Source organism: Salmo salar, chromosome ssa10, assembly GCF_905237065.1.
Source record: "Salmo salar chromosome ssa10, Ssal_v3.1, whole genome shotgun sequence".
Lineage (NCBI taxonomy): Eukaryota > Metazoa > Chordata > Actinopteri > Salmoniformes > Salmonidae > Salmo > Salmo salar.
The window spans coordinates 45,560,744-45,584,911 of NC_059451.1; the positions used below are offsets into that span (position 1 = coordinate 45,560,744).

A 24,168-nucleotide genomic window follows, 5' to 3' on the forward strand; every position below is an offset into this window, starting at 1 on the left:
CACGTTTTAAACAGTTTACCTATGTCACAGTGGGGAAGGGAAAGAGTGTAACACGTTTTAAACAGTTTACCTACGGCACAGTGGGGAAGGGAAAGGGTGTAACACATTTTAAACAGTTTACCTACGGCACAGTGGGGAAGGGAAAGGGTGTAACACGTTTTAAACAGTTTACCTATGTCACAGTGGGGAAGGGAAAGAGTGTAACACGTTTTAAACAGTTTACCTACGGCACAGTGGGGAAGGGAAAGGGTGTAACACATTTTAAACAGTTTACCTACGGCACAGTGGGGAAGGGAAAGGGTGTAACACGTTTTAAACAGTTTACCTACGGCACAGTGGGGAAGGGAAAGAGTGTAACACGTTTTAAACAGTTTACCTATGGCACAGTGGGGAAGGGAAAGAGTGTAACACGTTTTAATCAGTTTACCTATGGCACAGTGGGGAAGGGAAAGAGTGTAACATGTTTTAAACAGTTTACCTACGGCACAGTGGGGAAGGGAAAGGGTGTAACACGTTTTAAACAGTTTACCTATGGCACAGTGGGGAAGGGAAAGAGTGTAACATGTTTTAAACAGTTTACCTACGGCACAGTGGGGAAGGGAAAGGGTGTAACATGTTTTAAACAGTTTACCTATGGCACAGTGGGGAAGGGAAAGGGTGTAACATGTTTTAAACAGTTTACCTATGGCACAGTGGGGAAGGGAAAGGGTGTAACATGTTTTAAACAGTTTACCTATGGCACAGTGGGGAAGGGAAAGAGTGTAACATGTTTTAAACAGTTTACCTATGTCACAGTGGGGAAGGGAAAGAGTGTAACACATTTTAAACAGTTTACCTACGGCACAGTGGGGAAGGGAAAGGGTGTAACAAGATTTAAACAGTTTACCTACGGCACAGTGGGGAAGGGAAAGGGTGTAACACGTTTTAAACAGTTTACCTACGGCACAGTGGGGAAGGGAAAGGGTGTAACACGTTTTAAACAGTTTACCTACGGCACAGTGGGGAAGGGAAAGGGTGTAACATGTTTTAAACAGTTTACCTACGGCACAGTGGGGAAGGGAAAGGGTGTAACATGTTTTAAACAGTTTACCTATGGCACAGTGGGGAAGGGAAAGGGTGTAACATGTTTTAAACAGTTTACCTATGGCACAGTGGGGAAGGGAAAGGGTGTAACATGTTTTAAACAGTTTACCTATGGCACAGTGGGGAAGGGAAAGAGTGTAACATGTTTTAAACAGTTTACCTATGTCACAGTGGGGAAGGGAAAGAGTGTAACACGTTTTAAACAGTTTACCTACGGCACAGTGGGGAAGGGAAAGGGTGTAACACGTTTTAAACAGTTTACCTACGGCACAGTGGGGAAGGGAAAGGGTGTAACACGTTTTAAACAGTTTACCTACGGCACAGTGGGGAAGGGAAAGAGTGTAACACGTTTTAAACAGTTTACCTACGGCACAGTGGGGAAGGGAAAGAGTGTAACACGTTTTAAACAGTTTACCTACGGCACAGTGGGGAAGGGAAAGAGTGTAACACGTTTTAATCAGTTTACCTACGGCACAGTGGGGAAGGGAAAGAGTGTAACATGTTTTAAACAGTTTACCTACGGCACAGTGGGGAAGGGAAAGGGTGTAACACGTTTTAAACAGTTTACCTACGGCACAGTGGGGAAGGGAAAGGGTGTAACATGTTTTAAACAGTTTACCTACGGCACAGTGGGGAAGGGAAAGGGTGTAACATGTTTTAAACAGTTTACCTACGGCACAGTGGGGAAGGGAAAGGGTGTAACATGTTTTAAACAGTTTACCTACGGCACAGTGGGGAAGGGAAAGAGTGTAACATGTTTTAAACAGTTTACCTATGGCACAGTGGGGAAGGGAAAGGGTGTAACATGTTTTAAACAGTTTACCTATGGCACAGTGGGGAAGGGAAAGGGTGTAACATGTTTTAAACAGTTTACCTACGGCACAGTGGGGAAGGGAAAGGGTGTAACATGTTTTAAACAGTTTACCTACGGCACAGTGGGGAAGGGAAAGGGTGTAACATGTTTTAAACAGTTTACCTACGGCACAGTGGGGAAGGGAAAGGGTGTAACATGTTTTAAACAGTTTACCTACGGCACAGTGGGGATGGGAAAGGGTGTAACATGTTTTAAACAGTTTACCTACGGCACAGTGGGGAAGGGAAAGGGTGTAACATGTTTTAAACAGTTTACCTACGGCACAGTGGGGAAGGGAAAGGGTGTAACATGTTTTAAACAGTTTACCTACGGCACAGTGGGGGAAGGGAAAGGGTGTAACATGTTTTAAACAGTTTACCTATGGCACAGTGGGGAAGGGAAAGGGTGTAACATGTTTTAAACAGTTTACCTATGGCACAGTGGGGAAGGGAAAGGGTGTAACATGTTTTAAACAGTTTACCTATGTCACAGTGGGGAAGGGAAAGAGTGTAACACGTTTTAAACAGTTTACCTACGGCACAGTGGGGAAGGGAAAGGGTGTAACACGTTTTAAACAGTTTACCTACGGCACAGTGGGGAAGGGAAAGGGTGTAACACGTTTTAAACAGTTTACCTACGGCACAGTGGGGAAGGGAAAGAGTGTAACACGTTTTAAACAGTTTACCTACGGCACAGTGGGGAAGGGAAAGAGTGTAACACGTTTTAAACAGTTTACCTACGGCACAGTGGGGAAGGGAAAGAGTGTAACACGTTTTAAACAGTTTACCTACGGCACAGTGGGGAAGGGAAAGAGTGTAACACGTTTTAAACAGTTTACCTACGGCACAGTGGGGAAGGGAAAGAGTGTAACACGTTTTAATCAGTTTACCTATGGCACAGTGGGGAAGGGAAAGAGTGTAACATGTTTTAAACAGTTTACCTACGGCACAGTGGGGAAGGGAAAGAGTGTAACATGTTTTAAACAGTTTACCTACGGCACAGTGGGGAAGGGAAAGGGTGTAACACGTTTTAAACAGTTTACCTACGGCACAGTGGGGAAGGGAAAGAGTGTAACATGTTTTAAACAGTTTACCTACGGCACAGTGGGGAAGGGAAAGGGTGTAACATGTTTTAAACAGTTTACCTACGGCACAGTGGGGAAGGGAAAGGGTGTAACATGTTTTAAACAGTTTACCTACGGCACAGTGGGGAAGGGAAAGGGTGTAACATGTTTTAAACAGTTTACCTATGGCACAGTGGGGAAGGGAAAGGGTGTAACATGTTTTAAACAGTTTACCTACGGCACAGTGGGGAAGGGAAAGGGTGTAACATGTTTTAAACAGTTTACCTATGGCACAGTGGGGAAGGGAAAGGGTGTAACATGTTTTAAACAGTTTACCTACGGCACAGTGGGGAAGGGAAAGGGTGTAACATGTTTTAAACAGTTTACCTACGGCACAGTGGGGAAGGGAAAGGGTGTAACATGTTTTAAACAGTTTACCTACGGCACAGTGGGGAAGGGAAAGGGTGTAACATGTTTTAAACAGTTTACCTACGGCACAGTGGGGAAGGGAAAGGGTGTAACATGTTTTAAACAGTTTACCTACGGCACAGTGGGGAAGGGAAAGGGTGTAACACATTTTAACCAGTTTACCTATGGCACAGTGGGGAAGGGAAAGGGTGTAACATGTTTTAAACAGTTTACCTACGGCACAGTGGGGAAGGGAAAGGGTGTAACATGTTTTAAACAGTTTACCTATGGCACAGTGGGGAAGGGAAAGGGTGTAACATGTTTTAAACAGTTTACCTACGGCACAGTGGGGAAGGGAAAGGGTGTAACATGTTTTAAACAGTTTACCTATGGCACAGTGGGGAAGGGAAAGGGTGTAACATGTTTTAAACAGTTTACCTATGGCACATCGTCTCATGCCTGGTCCCAGCTCCATGCCGTCCGGGCAGGCACAGGTGTACTTGGGGGAGTGGTCTGTGATCTGGGGGGCTTTGAGACACAGGTACTCACAGCCCCCATTAGGTAGACTGCCCATGTTACAGCTGTCTGGAGCTAGACAGGAAGAGACAACAGAGACATATCACACAGTAATTCGACTGTCAGGCACTCAACATGTATTCATAACACTCATTGACTAAATATTATTGTTACGGTACAAAGACATGGTTGGAAAGCCTCTCTATGTTTCCTAAAATACGATGAAGTATTATGTCCAAAAGCTAGCAGTGCTAAGGTACATAACAAAACATCTCCCTTCCCTCCTTCCAACCATAAAAGGCTGCACACACCTCGCTAGGTCTAAAACTGACTTTAAATTCCTCCTGTTCTCCTAACTGGGCTTCCAGGAACTAGAGAAACAGCTTTTATGCCCCCACCTCTGAAGAGGAGATGGGGGAGAGGAGGCCGATACTAAGGAATGGGATATGTGCTGTTATACAAGAGGATGCTGCAAACACTGCAGAGATGTTGCAATACTCCTCTTCCCTCAGTTCTTCTAGAGATAGACATATCACTACCACAGAAACTCAGCTAGCTTCAAAGAAAATAAGACAAAAAGAAAAGCTGAGAAGGAAAGCAAAGAAAAGTCTTCCTGAAATGTGTAGATTTAAAAAAGCCTTAGAACAGGATGTGATCTTAGAACAGGATATGGAAATAGAAACATTTAAAATCAAACCCGATCTGTAGGTGAATGATCTTTTGTTATGTGTTATGAAAAGAGTTCTTCTTAAACGAGAGAGAGAGCGAGAGAGAGTGAGAGAGAGAGAGAAACATAGGAGCGATAGAAATACAGAGCATTGAGAAAGAGCGACAGCGAGAGAGATAGAGACAGACAGAAAGAGAGAGACTGACAGAGAGAGAGAGACTGACAGAGAGACAGCGAGAGAGACTAACAGAGAGCAAGAGAGACTGACAGAGAGAAAGAGAGAGAAAGAGAGGGAGAGTGTCAAAGCAAGACAGAGAGAATAGGGTAATGAACCCTGCAGAGGTAGCACTATGATGAATATTTCACTTTGGAGATACTTGAGAAACTAAGGTTGTGTCTGAAAAGACTATATATTCCCTATATAGTCCACTACTTTTGACCAGGACAATACATAGGGAACGGGGCGCCATTTGGGACACAGACTAACTCTACAGCACTAGTTAATTTATATATTTCTTTAATTTATATTTTATTAGTAGTGCTCTTTATTAATGAGAGAGTGTAATCAGCTCCACTCTACTGGCCCTGAGACAACACTGGCACACTCTGACTGAGGGAGAAAACAAAGCATCAAAACACAACGCTCACACACGCCTGCATGCAGACACACACACACACACACACACACACACACACACACACACACACACACACACACACACACACACACACACACACACACACACACACACACACACACACACACACACAGAGGATGCAGACATACACTACATGACTAAAAGTATGTGGACACCTGCTGGCCTAACATCTTATTACAAAATCATGGGCATTAATATGGAGTTGGTCCCCCCTTTGCTACTCTTCTGGGAAGGCTTTCCACCAAATGTTGCTTCCACTAGGACTTGCTTCCATTCAGCCACAAGAGCATTAGTGAGGTCGGGCACTGATGTTGGGCGATTAGGCCTGGCTCGCAGTCGGCGTTCCAATTCATCTCAAAGGTGTTCAATGGAGTTGAGGTCAGGGCTATGTGCAGGACAGTCAAGTTATTCCACACCGAAATCGAAAAGCCATTTCTGTATGGACTTCGCTTTGTGCACGGGGGCATTGTCATGCTGAAACAGGAAAGGGCCTTCTCCAAACTGTTGCCACAAAGTTAGAAGCACAGAATCATCTAGAATGTCATTGTATGCTGTAGTGTTAAGATTTCCCTTCACTGGAACTAAGGAGCTTAAACCGAACCATGAAAAACAGCCCCAGACCATTATTCCTCCTCCACCAAACTTTACAGCATTTGAGGCAGGTAGCGCTCTCCTTGCATCCGCCAAACCCAGATTCGTCCGTCGGACTGTCAGATGGTGAAGTGTAATTTATCACTCCAGAGAATGCGTTTCCACTGCTCCAGAGTCCAATGGCGGTGAGATTTACACCACTCCAGCCGACGCTTGGCATTGAGCATGGTGATTTTAGGCTTGTGTGTGGCTGCTCGGCCATGGAAACCCATTTCATGAAGTTCCCGACGAACAGTTCTTATGCTGACATTGCTTCCAGAGGCAGTTTGGAACTCGGTAGCGAATGTTGCAACCAAGGACAGACGAGCTACGTGCTTCAGCACTCAGCGGTCCCGTTCTGTGAGCTTGTGTGGTCTACCACTTTGCGGCTGAGCCGTAGTTGTTCCTAGACGTTTCCACTTAACAATAACAACTCTTACAGTTGACCAGGGCAGCTCTAGCAGGGCAGAAATTTGACAAACTGACTTGTTGGAAAGCTGGCATCTTATGACGGTGCCACGTTGAAAGTCACTGAGTTCTTCAGTAAGGCCAATCTACTGCCAATGCTTGTCTATGTAGATTGCATGGCTGTGTGCTCAATATTATACACCTGTCAGTAACGGGTGTGCTGAAATAGCTGAATCCACTAATTTGAAGGGGTGAACACATGCTTTTGCATATATAGTGTATTTTCCAGTGTCGCAGACAGACACACACATTAATATTGACACTTGACCCATTTCTCTCAGGCAAAATAACATAAAGGTAGTGTTCCTGTGTTCTATCAAAAAACACTACAAAATAAATACTGTGTGTATGCGTATGAGCATGTATGTGTGTATATATACATGTCTGTCTCTCACCTTTGGGTTGGCGTAGTTCGTGGAACACCACAACATCTAGAGGGTTATTGAGGTGTTCTGCTAGCGTAGCCACATCATGTCCTGTTAGCCTGTTAGCGCTGTAGATAGCCTCATCCTCCAGGTCTGTCCAGTACACACGGTCCTGCAGGGAGACATGGGGATGGTTCAGTCCTCAACCCACAACACATAAGCAGTTGTTTTCTATGACGTGTGAGGCAGCGAGACAGGAGGCTGTGCAATCACAGTAAGTCAGCAGAGACCATACAACATATGACATTACAGTAAGTGAGCTGGAGAATAATATATCTGTTGTTACAAAGCCTGCAGACAGATGGGGCGTTATTGTTGTCATTGTCAATACACAGGCAGATCGCTCAAGAGTGACTTCGAAATTGGACGTCTAACCACGTCCTGAGGACATCGGGGAAAGATGGCTTGAGTTTTGTTCAATACAATCTAATCCTAACACTAAACATGTTGGATAAATGCTCCCACCAAAATCTACAGCTTTAAGTAGCCTATAACACTTCGTGGAGCTACCAGACACTGATGGAGGTCCTTTCCAGTAGGTATAAGGGAATACCAGTGGTTGACATTGACCTCCATCAGTACATGTAACACCAGTGGTTGACATTTACCTCCATCAGTACATCTAACACCAGTGGTTGACATTTACCTCCATCAGTACATGTAACACCAGTGGTTGACATTGACCTCCATCAGTACATGTAACACCAGAGGTTGACATTTACCTCCATCAGTACATGTAACACCAGCGGTTGACATTGACCTCCATCAGTACATGTAACACCAGTGGTTGACATTGACCTCCATCAGAACATGTAACACCAGTGGTTGACATTGACCTCCATCAGTACATGTAACACCAGTGGTTGACATTGACCTCCATCAGTACATGTAACACCAGTGGTTGACATTTACATCCATCAGTACATGTAACACCAGTGGTTGACATTGACCTCCATCAGTACATGTAACACCAGTGGTTGACATTTACCTCCATCAGTACATGTAACACAATGTAATGGATTTTCTCCACTCATCACCAGTGGGGCAATATTCAGCAGCCGTCCACAGGGACCCAGACCTGCCCTAGGCATAAGACCTCTATTTACAACTTTTCATTACTTTCTGTCTATAGCCCTCTTTCTCTTTCCCTCAACTCACCTCTCCGTCTCTCTCTCTCATCTAATGCCATCTTATCAGCCTGTCCTCCAGTGATACCATAGCAACATGAGTGGAGGATGAGGTGATAGTTCCATGGTTGCTACGGCAACCTTAGAATCATCTGCTACCACGAGCAAACATGAAACGAGTTGTGAGAGGAGCGACAGAGAGAGATTTAGATGAATAGACAGAGATAGAGCGATAGACAGAGAGAGAGAGATCGTAATCGAGAGATGGACAGAGCGAGATCGTGATCGAGAGACAGACAGAGAGCGATCGAGAGAGCTAGACAGAGAGAGAGAGAGAGAGAGAGAGAGAGAGGGAGAGACAGAGAGCGATCGAGAGAGCTAAACAGAGAGCGAGAGAGACAGAGATAGAGATACACACACACACAGAAAGAGAGAGAGAGAGAGAGAAAGAGAGAGACAGACAGACAGACAGACAGACAGACAGACAGACAGACAGACAGACAGACAGACAGACAGACAGACAGACAGACAGACAGACAGACACCCAAGCTAACTGGCTAACGTTGGCTAGCTTCCTAGCTACTTCCAGACACAAATGAGAGAACAACTCACCGACCATTTTACTCGGGCCTAGCAGTGCTGGTTAGGCTGTTTTCATGTTATCCAGAGCATTGGTGAAGGCAACTGTGCTGCTGTCAACAATTGGCGCTTTTTTGACAACGTTTACTGACCCCGGCCATATTAAACGGGTGTTGAGCATTCGTAAATTCGTCAGTTATTCTGCGCTCTCACACACTCAGATGAGATTGGTCTGCAATCGAAATTTACCAGCTACGTCTATCAACAGTTTTCATAGTGATATCATTAACATTCTATTGAAATGGTTACTTGCACAGTGAAGTCTTGTGTTAAGACATGTAGCTAGCTAGCTAGCTACCAATGAACCATAATCCCAACTCATGACGTTACTACCCTGCATGAATCTGCAGGTGGCTAACCAACCAGATTCAATGTTAGCTAGCTAACATTAGGCTAGCGTAGAACCCCACATTATCGGCATATTCAACAGTGTTTAAGAAATATATTAGCTTCAACAATGTTATCTTGTGATTAAGCCATCAATGTTTTGTGATTATTGGTGTCGTAAAAATGTTAGCTAATGGGTTAGCAATTAGCATGTTTGACATGTCAGTGGAAATACTACTACTATCAGCTTTTTGATATGCGGTTTAGCAAAAAAAATATGTCCCGTATTATTGGCCCAGTTATTGGCCACCTTTCTTTTTTGTTCAATTACAAGATATATCCGTTAAATTTTGTTCAGAAAATAGACGCCAACCTCGTATCCGAAGTGTTTACTAGATAGTTGACTAGTTGGCTAGCCTTCCAGTAAAAATAAATGACTTGCCTGTTAACTTTTCAGAAGCCCGGTGCACCCTCATGTAGATTCTTAGTGTTGTAACAAAACATAGCGTGTCAGACCAGACCTCTTCATTATAAATCCCCACAGATTAGCAAGCCCAAGCGGAAAGTCAACCTCCCAGCACAGAGTACTACTCCCTCATTGAAATGAAGGATAAATGCACCTAGCTGGAGGTAAGGCAGGTGGAGCTGGAACAGAAGCTGAACACACTCGTCAGCACAAAACATTGTACAGCTCAACAACACCCCCTCAACCAGACCTGTAGAGCTGGAGGTGGAGAGAGACATATCTGCACTCTGGACTGTGGTGAGACAACATCAACAGGAGAAAGAGCAGGAGCAGGAGAAGAACAGAGCACTAGAGGAGAAGTTGAACGTGCTCAAGGAAAAGGTGAGAACGATGACGTGTGGCAGAGAACAACCCATAAGAGAGTTGAACACGCAGAGAAGCCAACAGAACAGCCCACCTCAGACCCTGACCAAAGTCTGGACACCACGACAGAACAGTCCACCTCAGACCCTGACCAAAGTCTGGACACCATGACAGAACAGTCCACATCAGACCCTGACCAAAGTCTGGACACCATGACAGAACAGTCCACCTCAGACCCTGACCAAAGTCTGGACACCATAATAGAACAGTCCGCCTCAGACCCTGACCAAAGTCTGGACACCACGACAGAACAGTCCACATCAGACCCTGACCAAAGTCTGGACACCACGACAGAACAGTCCACATCAGAACCTGACCAAAGTCTGGACACCACGACAGAACAGTCCACATCAGACCCTGACCAAAGTCTGGACACCACGACAGAACAGTCCACATCAGACCCTGACCAAAGTCTGGACACCACAGCAGAACAGTCCACCTCAGACCCTGACCAAAGTCTGGACACCATGGCAGAACAGTCCACATCAGACCCTGACCGAAGTCTGGACACCACGACAGAACAGTCCACCTCAGACCCTGACCAAAGTCTGGACACCACGACAGAACAGTCCACATCAGAACCTGACCAAAGTCTGGACACCACGACAGAACAGTCCACATCAGAACCTGACCAAAGTCTGGACACCACGACAGAACAGTCCACCTCAGACGCTGACCAAAGTCTGGACACCAGGACAGAACAGTCCACATCAGAACCTGACCAAAGTCTGGACACCACGACAGAACAGTTCACCTCAGACCCTGACCAAAGTCTGGACACCACGACAGAACAGTCCACATCAGACCCTGACCAAAGCCTGGACACCATGACAGAACAGTCCACATCAGACCCTGACCAAAGTCTGGACACCACGACAGAACAGTCCACCTCAGACCCTGACCAAAGTCTGGACACCACGACAGAACAGTCAACATCTCAGACCCTGACCAAAGTCTGGACACCACGGCAGAACAGTCCACATCAGACCCTGACCAAAGTCTGGACACCACGGCAGAACAGTCCACATCAGACCCTGACCAAAGTCTGGACTCCACAGCAGAACAGTCCACATCAGACCCTGACCAAAGTCTGGACACCACGACAGAACAGTCCACATCAGAACCTGACCAAAGTCTGGACACCACAACAGAACAGTCCACCTCAGACCCTGACCAATGTCTGGACACCACAGCAGAACAGTCCACCTCAGACCCTGACCAAAGTCTGGACACCATGACAGAACAGTCCACATCAGACCCTGACCAAAGTCTGGACACCATGACAGAACAGTCCACCTCAGACCCTGACCAAAGTCTGGACACCATAATAGAACAGTCCACCTCAGACCCTGACCAAAGTCTGGACACCACAACAGAACATTCCACCTCAGACCCTGACCAAAGTCTGGACACCACAACAGAACAGTCCACATCAGACCCTGACCAAAGTCTGGACACCACGACAGAACAGTCCACATCAGACCCTGACCGAAGTCTGGACACCACGACAGAACAGTCCACATCAGACCCTGACCAAAGTCTGGACACCACGACAGAACAGTCCACTCCAGACCCTGACCAAAGCCTCGACATCACAGCAGGAGAGACAAATGAAGAACCCCAAACCCAGGGGTTCCCACCCCCTCTGAGCACCCCCCCCCTGTCAGTCACCCTGACAGCCCTTCTGACAACCCCACACACCCACTGAGGACATACACAAGCCACAGATTGTACTCCTTTTGGACTCAAACAGGAAATATATACAAGAAAATCAACTTTTTCCCAAACACACAGTATCTAAACTCTGGTGTCCAAACACCCAGCACGCCCTAGACCTTCTGTCTGAGGACCAACTAGGGTCACCTAGCCACATAATAACACACACAGGCACAAACGACCTGAGAACACAGCAGGAAAGGGTGGCAACAGCACTCAAGGGAATGATTGAAAATGCTTCTTCTACTTTCCCCAACACACAAGTGGTTATCTCCACCCTGCTACCACGAAAATACTTCAACCCTGCTACCATACAGCGGGTAAACACAAGTATTTCCTGTGATTGTGCCTCAAAACCAAATGTCTACCTGGCCCACTACTCCACACAACCACACAACTAACAATATTGGACAATTTATGGAACCCAAAGCCTTCACTATTTCATGCTGGAATTTCCAAGCCCTGAGGTCATCTGCCTTTGGCCTAAAGAGCAGGAACCTGGACTTCACCAAATAAATCAGAAATACAGACATTGTCATCCTACAAGGAACATGGTATAGAGGAGATGGACCCACTGGTTACAGTGGTTACAGAGAGCTGGTAGTCCCATCCACCAAACTACCAGGTGTGAAACAGGGAATGGACACACGGGATATGCTAATTTGGTATAAAGCTGACATAACTCACTCTATTAAATTAATCAAAGCAGGAACATTTTACATTTGGCTACAAATTCAAAAGGACAATATCCTCCTGTGTGCTGCATAAACTCATCAAAAAAGAAAAGTCCTCTCACTGTCAACTGCGTTTATTTTCAGCAAACTTAACATGTGTAAATACTTGTATGAACATAACAAGATTCAACAACTGAGACATAAACTGAACAAGTTCCACAGACATGTGACTAACAGAAATTAAATAATGTGTACCTGAACAAAGGGGGGGGTCAAAATCAAAAGTAACAGTCAGTATCTGGTGTGGCCACCAGCTGCATTAAGTACTGCAGTGCATCTCCTCCTCATGGACTGCACCAGATTTGCCTGTTCTTGCTGTGAGATGTTACCCCACTCTTCCACCAAGGCACCAGCAAGTTCCCAGACATTTCTGGGGGGAATGGCCCTAGCCCTCACCCTCCGATCCAACAGGTCCCAGACGTGCTCAATGGGATTGAGATCCGGGCTCTTCGCCGTCCATGGCAGAACTCTGACATTCCTGTCTTGCAGGAAATCATGCACAGAACAAGCAGTATGGCTGGTGGCATTGTCATGCTGGAGGGTCATGTCAGGATGAGCCTGCAGGAAGGGTACCACATGAAGGAGGACGATGTCTTCCTTGTAACGCACAGCGTTTAGATTGCCTGCAATGACAACAAGCTCAGTCCGATGATGCTGTGACACACCGCCCCAGACCATGACGGACCCTCCAACTCCAAATCGATTCCGCTCCAGAGTACAGGCCTTGGTGTAACGCTCATTCCTTCGACGATAAACGCGAATCCAACCATCACCCCTGGTGAGACAAAACTGCGACTCGTCAGTGAAGAGCACTTTTTGCCATCCTGTCTGGTCCAGCGACGGTGGGTTTGTGCCCATAGGCGATGTTGTTGCCGGTGATATCTGTTGAGGACCTGCCTTACAACAGGCCTACAAGCCCTCAGTCCAGCCTATCTCAGCCTATTGCGGACAGTTTGAGCACTGATGGAGGGATTGTGCATTCCTGGTGTAACTCGGGCAGTTGTTGTTGCCAACCTGTGCCTGTCCCGCAAGTGTGATGCAGGTGCAGGTGTTGTGATGGTGTTGTTACACGTGGTCTGCCACTGCGAGGACGATCACCTGTCCACCCTGTCTCCCTGTAGCGCTGTCTTAGGCGTCTCACAGTATGGACATTGAAATTTATTGCCCTGGCCACATCTGCAGTCCTCATGCCTCCTTGCAGCATGCCTAAGGCACGTTGAGCAGGGACCCTGGGCATCTTTCTTTTGGTGTTTTTCAGAGTCAGTAGAAAGGCCTCTTTAGTGTCCTAAGTTTTCATAACTGTGACCTTAATTGCCTACCGTCTGTAAGCTGTTAGTGTCTTAACGACCGTTCAACAGGTGCATGTTCATTAATTGTTTAAACCCTTTACAATGAAGATCTGTGAAGTCATTTCGATTTTTACAAATGATCATTGAAACACAGGGTCCTGAAAAAGGGACTTTTCTTTTTTTGCTGAGTTTATATCCCCCCACTAGAATCTCTATACTTTAATGAAGACAGCTTCTCCATCCTGGAGGGGAATATCAATCATTTCCAGGCCCAGGGACATGTACTAGTATGTGGCGACTTAAATGTCAGAACTGGACAAGAACCTGACACTCTTAGCACACAGGGGGACACACACCTACCTGGAGGTGACAGCATTCCCTCCCTCATATGCCCCCTTAAGCACAACTATGACAACATAACCAACAAAAACGGGTCACAACTCTTGCAACTCTATCACATGCTGGGTATGTACATAGTCAATGTTAGGCTTCGAGGGGACTCGTTTGGTAGGTACATCATCTCTTGACAGTAGTACTGTAGACTACTTTATCACTGACCTCAACCCAGAGTCTCTCAGAGAGTTCATAGTCAGCCCACTGATACCCCTATCAGACCACAGCAAAATCACAGCCTACTTGAACAGAGCAATACTCAAAATTGAGGCATTAAAGCCAAAGGAACTGAATAATATTAACAAATGCTATAGATGGAAGGAAACTAGTGTGGAAACCTACCAAAAAACTATTAGGAAACAAATTCAATCCCTTTTAGACAACTTCCTGGACAAAACGTTTCACTGTAAAAGTGAAGGTGTAAACCAGTAGAAAACCTAAACAGAATATTTGACCTCTAAGCTTCCCTATCAAACCTAAAAATGTCAAACAGAAAACTAAAAAAAATTAACAACAATGACAAATGGTTTGATGAAGAATACAAAAACCTAAGAAAGAAATTGAGAAACCTATCCAACCAAAAACTTAGAGACCCAGAAAACCTGAGTCTACTCCTTCACTATGGTGAATCACTAAAACAATACAGAAATACACTACGGAAAAAGAAGGAACAGAATGTCAGAAATCAGCTCAATGTAATTGAAGAATCTATAGAATCTAACCACTTCTGGGAAAATTGGAAAACACTAAACAAACAACAACGCGAAGAGTTATCTATCCAAAATAGAGATGTATGGATAAACCACTTCTCCAATCTTTTTTGCCGTATTTTAAATATTTTTTAACTTTGTTATTTAACCTTTATTTAACTAGGCAAGTCAGTTAAGAACAAATGATTATTTACAATGATGGCCTACACCTGCCAAACACGGATGACGCTGTCACGTCCTGACCATAGTGTGCTCTTATTTTCTATGGTAGAGTAGGTCAGGGCGTGACTGGGGGGTTTTATCTAGTTTCATTTTTATGTTGTGTTCTAGTTAATTTTTTCTATGTTGGGGTTTTTGTATGATTCCCAATTAGAGGCAGCTGGTCATCATTGTCTCTAATTGGGGATCATATTTAAGTAGTTGTTTTTCCCACTTGGTTTTATGGGAGATTATTTTGAGTTAGTGCATGTTACACCTCTGACGTCATGGTTTGTTGTTTGTTTATAGTTTATTGTTTGTTTGGCTAAGTTTCACTATATAATAAAGATGTGGAACGATATTCACGCTGCGCCTTGGTCCGTTCCTACACACACTTGTGACAGATGCTGGGCCAATTGTGCACCTCCCTATGGGACTCCCAATCACGCCCAGTTGTGATGCAGCCTGGATCGAACCAGGGTGTCTGTAGTAGACCTTAGACCACTGTGCCACTATAACAAATATCAAAAACATATACAAATATTACAATCAACTATTAAAGACGAACAGAACCCACTGTATTCTCTAATTACATTGAATGAACTACAGGAAAAAATACAAACCCTCCAACTCAAAAACGCCTGTGGTGTTGATGGTATCCTCAATGAAACATACAGACCACAAATTCCAATTGGCTGTACTTAAACTATTTAACATCATCCTTAGCTCTGGCATCTTCCCCAATATTTGGAACCAAGGACTGATCACCCCAATCCACAAAAGTGGAGACAAATTTGACCCCAATAACTACCGTGGGATATGTGTCAACAGCAACCTTGGGAAAATCCTCTGAATTATCATTAACAGCAGACTCGTACATTTCATCAGTGAAAACAATGTACTGAGCAAATGTCAAATTGGTTTTCTACCAAATTACCATACGACAGACCACGTATTCACCCTGCACACCCTAATTGACAAACAAACAAAACAAAACAAAACAAAGGCAAAGTCTTCTCATGCTTTGCTGATCTCAAAAAAGCATTTGACTCAATTTGGCATGAGGGTCTGCTATACAAATTGATGGAATGTGGTTTTGGGGGAAAAAGATACAACATTATAAAATCCATGTATTCAAACAACAAGTATGGGGATAAAATTGGCAAAAAACACACATTTCTTTCCACAGGTTCGTGGGGTGAGACAGGGATGCAGCTTAAGCCCCACCCTCTTCAACATATATATCAACAAATTGGCGAGGGCACTAGAACAGTCTGCAGCACCCGGCCTCAACCTTCCAGAATCTGAAGTCAAATATCTACTGTTTGATGATGATCTGGTGCTTCTGTCCCCAACCAAGGAGGGCCTACAGCAGCACCTAGATCTTCTGCACAGATTCTGTCAGACCTGGGCCCTGACAGTAAATCTCAGTAATACAAAAATAATGTTGTTCCAAAAAAGGTCCAGTTGCCAGGACCACAAATACAAATTCCATCTAGACACCGTTGCCCTAAAGCACACAAAAAACTATACATACCTCGACCTAAACATCAGCACCACAGGTAACTTCCACAAAGCTGTGAACGATCTGAGAGACAAGACAAGAAGGGCATTCTATGCCATCAAAAGGAACATAGAATTTGACATACCAATTAAGATCTGGCTAAAAATACTTAAATCAGTTATAGAACCCATTGCCTTTATGGTTGTGAGGTCTGGGGTCTGCTCACCAACCAATAATTCACAAAATGGGACAAACACCAAATTGAGACTCTGCAGAATTCTGCAAAAATATCCTCCGCGCACAACGTAAAACAAATAATCCATGCAGAACAGAATCAGGCCGATACTCGCCAATTATCAAAATCCATAAAAGAGACGTTAAATTCTACAACCACCTAAAAGGAAGCGATTTCATAACAAAGTCATCACCTACAGAGAGATGAACCTGGAGAAGAGTCCCCTAAGCAAGCTGGTCCTGGGGCTCTGTTCACAAACACACCCCACAGAGCCCCAGGACAGCAGCACAATTAGACCCAACCAAATCATGAGAAAACAAAAAGATAATTACTCGACACATTGGAAAGAATTAACAAAAAAACTGAGCAAACTAGAATGCTATTTGGCCCTAAACAGAGAGTACACAGCGGCAGAATACCTGACCACTGTGACTGACCCAAACTTAAGGAAAACTTTGACTACGTACAGACTCAGTGAGCATAGCCTTGCTATTGAGAAAGTCTGCTGTAGGCAGACCTGGCTCTCAAGAGAAGACATGCTATGTGCACACTGCCCACAAAATGAGGTGGAAACTGAGCTGCACTTCCTAACTGACAAATGTATATCAATATTTTTTACCCCTTTTTCTCCCCAATTTCGTGGTATCCAGTTGGTAGTTACAGTCTTGTCTCATCACTGCAACTCCCGTACGGACACGGACACGGACTCGGGAGACGCGAAGGTCGAGAGCCATGCGTCCTCCGAAACACAACCCAACCAAGCTACACTGCTTCTTGACACAATGCCCACTTAACCTGGAAGCCAGCCGCACCAATGTGTCGGAGGAAACACTGTATACCTGGCGACCATGTCAGCGTGCACTGCGCCCGGTCCGCCACAGGAGTCGCTAGTGCACGATGGGACAAGGACATCCCTACCGGCCAAACCCTCCCCTAACCTTCAAAGGCATTTTCTCAAAAGTGGGGTTACAAGTTTATCAACTTTTAAAGCAGAATTACTTTCCCATTGTTCCCCAAATGCAGTGTATGATATACCATTTTGTAGCTCTGTGTCTCAAGTTCAAATGTTGCTACATAAGACCTAATCAAGGCGGTCGGTCACAAATATCATGTTATGGCTATATACAGTGTTGTAACGATGTGCAAATAGTTAAAGTACTCTCTCTCTCTCATCCCTCTCTCTCTCTCTCTCTCTCTCTCATCCCTCTCTCGCCTTCACTCCCTTCCTCCTTCCCAACTCCTTCTTTTCGTTTAGAGGGTACAGATCCTGCATTGCAGCCGTGTACAGACACTACTCTGGGCCTAACAGTGAGATCAAGGTGGGTCTTTCAAATCTGCAAGCTTAACCCGAGACGGCCAAATCTACCAGGCTCTTAACCCTGATCAGTCCTTAACATTACCTACCCTGACACTCCACCACTCAACACTGGTCCTGGATCAGCTCAGCTCTACTCACACCTGTCTATTCACTACATGACTTATAGTCATGTAATGAATAGACATCGTCCCGATAGGAAAGGTGCAATGAGCTGTAAGGTAGGGCTGATATCCATTGTGCAGGGTGTCAGCTAGATGACAGTTAAGTCTAAGCCTGGAGGGTTACGGGTTCTTTCAGGTAAGCCGTCTAGACCACTCACACACCCACAATAGCAGATTAGGAAGAGGTATTGCACTCATCTGCCTTACATTATCTCCAATCCACCCCTGCACAACACCTGTCAGTCCCTCACCCTACCCTGTCTAACTGTCTGCTCAGCCCTCATTCGCACTCCATCTACTCAGAGTCAGCCCCAATATCAGTCTCTCACAGCCCATCTACTCAGAGTCAACCCAGCCCCACTAATCTCTCCAACCCCAACCCCACTCCCTTCCTCCAGCCCCAATCCCTCTCTCTATCCCAGCCCAGCCCCACTCCCTTTCTCCAGCCCAGCCCCACTCCCTCCCTCCAGCCCAGACCTACTCCCTCCCTTCTTCCAGCCAAGCCCCACTCCCTCTCTCTAGCCAAGCCCCACTCCCTCTCTCCAGCCAAGCCCCACTCCCTCCCTCCCTCCAGCCAAGCCCCACTCCCAGCTCCCTCCCTCCCTCCAGCCCAGCCCCACTCCCTCTCTCCAGCCCAGCCCCACTCCCTCTCTCCAGCCCAGCCCCACTCCCTCTCTCAGCCCAGCCCCACTTCCTCGCTCCAGCCCCGCTCCCTCCCTCCAGTCCAGCTCCCTCCCTCCCTCCCTCCAGCCCAGCCCCACTCCCTCTGTCCAGCCCAGCCCCTCTCCTTCTCTCCAGCCCAGCTCCTCTCCCTCCCTCCAGCCCCACTCCCTCCCTCCCTCTCTCCAGCCCAGCCCCACTCCCTCCCTCTCTCTCCAGCCCAGCCCAGCCCAGCCCCACTCCCTCCCTCCCTCCCTCTCTCCAGCCCAGCCCCACTCCCTCCCTCCAGCCCAGCTCAACTCCCTCTCTCCAGCCCAGCCCCCTCCTCCTCCCTCCCTCCCTCCTCCCTCCCTCCCTCCCTCCCTCCTCCTCCCTCCCTCCCTCCCTCCCTCCCTCCCTCCCTCCCTCCCTCCCTCCCTCCCTCCCTCCTCCCTCCCTCCCTCTCTCCAGCCCAGCCCCACTCCCTAACCTCCAGCCTAGCCCCACTCCCTCCCCTCCAGCCCAGCCCCACTCCCTCTCTCCAGCCCAGCCCAGCCCCACTCCCTCCCTCCCTCTCTCCAGCCCAGCCCCACTCCCTCTCTCCAGCCCAGCTCAACTCCCTCTCTCCAGCCCAGCCCCACTCCCTCCCTCACTCACTCACTCACTCACTCACTCACCACTCACTCACTCACTCACTCACTCACTCACTCACTCACTCACTCACTCACTCACTCACTCACTCCCTCCAGCCCAGCCCCACTCCCTCTCTCCAGCCCAGCCCCACTCCCTCTCTCCAGCCCAGCCCCACTCCCTCTCTCCAGCCCAGCCCAGCCCCACTCACTCCCTCCCTCTCTCCAGCCCAGCTCCACTCACTCCCTCCCTCTCTCCAGCCCAGCCCCACTCCCTCTCTCCAGCCCAGCCCCACTCCCTCTCTCATGCCCAGCCCAGCCCAGCCCCACTCACTCCCTCCCTCTCTCCAGCCCAGCCCCACTCCCTCTCTCCAGCCCAGCCCAGCCCCACTCACTCCCTCCCTCTCTCCAGCCCAGCCCCACTACCTCTCTCCAGCCCTGCCCCACTCACTCCCTCCCTCTCTCCAGCCCAGCCCCACTCACTCCCTCCCTCTCTCCAGCCCAGCCCCACTCCCTCTCTCCAGCCCAGCCCCACTCACTCCCTCCCTCTCTCCAGCCCAGCCCCACTCCCTCCCTCCCTCTCTCCAGCCCAGCCCCACTCCCTCTCTCCAGCCCAGCCCCATTCCCTCTCGCAAGCCCAGCCCAGCCCAGCCCAGCCCAGCCCCACTCACTCACTCCCTCCCTCTCTCCAGCCCAGCCCCACTCACTCCCTCCCTCTCTCCAGCCCAGCCCCACTCCCTCTCTCCAGCCTAGCCCCACTCACTCCCTCTCTCCAGCCCAGCCCAGCCCAGCCCCACTCACTCCCTCCCTCCAGCCCAGCCCCACTCCCTCCAGCCAAGCAGACAGCAATAAAACTAAGATGGCCCCAGGGAGGAGAGTGGAGGCGGAGGCAGTCATGTGGAGAATCCTGCCCTGTCGGTGGGCCTGTCAGGGGGCTAGGCTGTGATGTATGACCCTCTACCCCTCCATCCTCCACGGCCCTGCGGTACTGAAGACCATGGCCAGGTCTGGCCCCCAACAGGAACTGTAAAGGCTGGGTCCTGACTGGTTACTGCAGAATGAACACAGCGCCGGAGGCCATTCATCTCTGAGTGTTATAACTGCTGCCCCACAGAGCCTGGGACAGTGGTCTCTCTAACACATGTACACGCACGCAGGCAGGCAGGCAGGCAGGCAGGCAGGCAGGCAGGCAGGCAGGCAGGCAGGCAGGCCGGCAGGCACACAGACAGGCAGGCACATAGACAGGCAGGCACACAGACAGGCAGGCACGCAGCCAGGCACACACACACACACACACACACACACACACACACACACACACACACACACACACACACACACACACACACACACACACACTCTGGACATGATGGATTTCCCCACTGAAAGAATGTCCCCAGGTCCCCCTCTGTGTGCACCCCCCAACACTACCATATTACCACTGATCTACTGGTAGCTCTTAGAGCAGCCAGAGCTCTGGTATCTCATCCAATCCTCTGACTCTACAATACCCAGTATTACTTCCTTTAGTTCTTATTGTCTTCCCTCCCTCTAGGATTCTGTACACCACTAATCTACCATGCCTGACTCATAGAGGCTCTTCCTGTGGCGTTGACACCGCAGCTGTTGAAAGACAATACCGGTATCATGTCAACGTCTCACACCACTGTGCCCTCACAGCTTACCCCTGACACTCTCCTTTCTCCACCTGGGACCAAATTACTTCCCCCCCCTCCTTCCCCTCTGTGACCCGATTCCTTCCACCCTCTCCCCCTCTTCTCTCTCGCTGTGGTTGTCCACACCCACTCCCTCCTCAGCCCTCTCCCTCTCTTCTCTCTCCCTGTGGCTGTCCACCCCCACTCCCTCCTCAGCCCTCTCCCTCTCTTCTCTCTCCCTGTGGCTGTCCACCCCCACTCCCTCCTCAGCCTATCTCTCCCTTTACTTGCTCCTGCTCCCCCCCCATCTCCCAATTCAATTCAAGAGGTTTTATTGGCATGGGAAACATATGACAACATTGCCAAAGCAAGTGAAGTACACTGCTCAAAAAAATAAAGGGAACACTTAAACAACACAATGTAACTCCAAGTCAATCACACTTCTGTGAAATCAAACTGTCCACTTAGGAAGCAACACTGATTGACAATAAATTTCACATGCTGTTGTGAAAATGGAATAGACAACAGGTGGAAATTATAGGCAATTAGCAAGACACCCCCAATAAAGGAGTGGTTCTGCAGGTGGGGACCACAGACCACTTCTCAGTTCCTATGCTTCCTGGCTGATGTTTTGGTCACTTTTGAATGCTGGCGGTGCGTTCACTCTAGTGGTAGCATGAGACGGAGTCTACAACCCACACAAGTGGCTCAGGTAGTGCAGCTCATCCAGGATGGCACATCAATGCGAGCTGTGGCAAGAAGGTTTGCTGTGTCTGTCAGTGTAGTGTCCAGAGCATGGAGGCGCTACCAGGAGACACGCCAGTACATCAGGAGACGTGGAGGAGGCCGTAGGAGGGCAACAACCCAGCAGCAGGACCGCTACCGCGTTTGTGCAAGGAGGAGCAGGAGAAGCACTGCCAGAGCCCTGCAAAATGACCTCCAGCAGGCCACAAATGTGCATGCGTCTGCTCAAACGGTCAGAAACAGACTCCATGAGGGTGGTATGAGGGCCCGACGTCCACAGGTGGGGGTTGTGCTTACAGCCCAACACCGTGCAGGACGTTTGGCATTTGCCAGAGAACACCAAGATTGGCAAATTCGCCACTGGCGCCCTGTGCTCTTCACAGATGAAGCAGGTTCACACTGAGCACATGTGACAGACGTGACAGAGTCTGGAGACGCCGTGGAGAACGTTCTGCTGCCGGCAACATCCTCCAGCATGACCAGTTTGGCGGTGGGTCAGTCATGGTGTGGGATGACATTTCTTTGGGGGGCCGCACAGCCCTCCATGTGCTCACCAGAGGTAGCCTGACTGCCATTAGGTACCAAGATGAGATCCGCAGACCCCTTGTGAGACCATATGCTGGTGCGGTTGGCCCTGGGTTCCTCCTAATGCAAGACAATGCTAGACCTCATGTGGCTGGAGTGTGTCAGCAGTTCCTGCAAGTGGAAGGCATTGATGCTATGGACTGGCCCGCCCATTCCCCAGACCTGAATCCAATTGAGCACATCTGGGACATCATGTCTCGCTCCATCCACCAACACCACGTTGCACCACAGACTGTCCAGGAGTTGGCGGATGCTTTAGTCCAGGTCTGGGAGGAGATCCCTCAGGAGACCATCCGCCACCTCATCAGGAGCATGCCCAGGCGTTGTAGGGAGGTCATACAGGCACGTGGAGGCCACACACACTACTGAGCCTCATTTTGACATGTTTTAAGGACATTACATCAAAGTTGGATCAGCCTGTAGTGTGGTTTTCTACTTTAATTTTGAGTGTGACTCCAAATCCAGACCTCCATGGGTTGATAAATTGGATTTCCATTGATTATTTTTGTGTGATTTTGTTGTCAGCACATTCAACTATGTAAAGAAAACAGTATTTAATAAGATTATTTCTTTCATTCAGATCTAGGATGTGTTGTTTAAGTGTTCCCTTTATTTTTTTGAGCAGTATAGATAATATACAGGATGGGTGACACTCTCCACCTCCTCCTGTTCCCCTCCCCTCTCTCCTTCACTCTCCACCTCCTCCTGTTCCCCTCCCCTCTCTCCTTCACTCTCCACCTCCTCCTGTTCCCCTCCCCTCTCTCCTTCACTCTCCACCTCCTCCTGTTCCCCTCCCCTCTCTCCTTCACTATCCACCTCCTCCTGTTCCCCTCCCCTCTCTCCTTCTCTCTCCATCTCCTCCTGTTCCCCTCCCCTCTCTCCTTCACTCTCCACCTCCTCCTGTTCCCCTCCCCTCTGTCCTTCACTCTCCACCTCCTCCTGTTCCCCTCCCCTCTCTCCTTCACTCTCCACCTCCTCCTGTTCCCCTCCCCTCTCTCCTTCACTCTCCATCTCATCCTGTTCCCCTCCCCTCTCTCCTTCACTCTCCACCTCCTCCTGTTCCCCTCCCCTCTCTCCTTCACTCTCCACCTCCTCCTGTTCCCCTCCCCTCTCTTCTTCACTCTCCACCTCCTCCTGTTCCCCTCCCCTCTCTCCTTCACTCTCCATCTCCTCCGTTCCCCTCCCCTCTCTCCTTCACTCTCCACCTCCTCCTGTTCCCCTCCCCTCTCTCCTTCACTCTCCACCTCCTCCTGTTCCCCTCCCCTCTCTCCTTCACTCTCCACCTCCTCCTGTTCCCCTCCCCTCTCTCCTTCACTCTCCATCTCATCCTGTTCCCCTCCCCTCTCTCCTTCACTCTCCACCTCCTCCTGTTCCGCTCCCCTCTCTCCTTCACTCTCCACCTCCTCCTGTTCCCCTCCCCTCTCTTCTTCACTCTCCACCTCCTCCTGTTCCCCTCCCCTCTCTCCTTCACTCTCCACCTCCTCCTGTTCCCCTCCCCTCTCTCCTTCACTCTCCACCTCCTCCTGTTCCCCTCCCCTCTCTCCTTCACTCTCCATCCCATCCTGTTCCCCTCCCCTCTCTCCTTCACTCTCCATCTCCTCCTGTTCCCCTCCCCTCTCTCCTTCACTCTCCACCTCCTCCTGTTCCCCTCCCTCTCTCCTTCACTCTCCATCCCATCCTGTTCCCCTCCCCTCTCTCCTTCACTCTCCATCCCATCCTGTTCCCCTCCCCTCTCTCCTTCACTCTCCATTCCATCCTGTTCCCCTCCCCTCTCTCCTTCACTCTCCACCTCCTCCTGTTCCCCTTCCCTCTCTCCTTCACTCTCCACCTCCTCCTGTTCCCCTCCCCTCTCTCCTTCACTCTCCACCTCATCCTGTTCCCCTCCCCTCTCTCCTTCACTCTCC

At 48.4% G+C, this 24,168-nt stretch overlaps 1 protein-coding gene across 4 annotated transcripts in view; it reads right to left on the reverse strand.

Moving 5' to 3' along the window:
- Nucleotides 1-24,168, reverse strand: part of lrp8 (low density lipoprotein receptor-related protein 8, apolipoprotein e receptor) — a 501,836-nt gene that overhangs the window by 16,439 nt on the left and 461,229 nt on the right. For all 4 annotated transcript variants that reach the window (XM_045687838.1, XM_045687836.1, XM_045687837.1 and 1 more), the window contains exons 14-15: nt 6,743-6,884; nt 3,846-3,998 (exon numbers count right to left, since the gene is read on the reverse strand). In XM_045687838.1, coding sequence (XP_045543794.1) covers nt 3,846-3,998; nt 6,743-6,884 — 295 coding nt within the window. The remainder of the gene's footprint in view (nt 1-3,845; nt 3,999-6,742; nt 6,885-24,168) is intronic.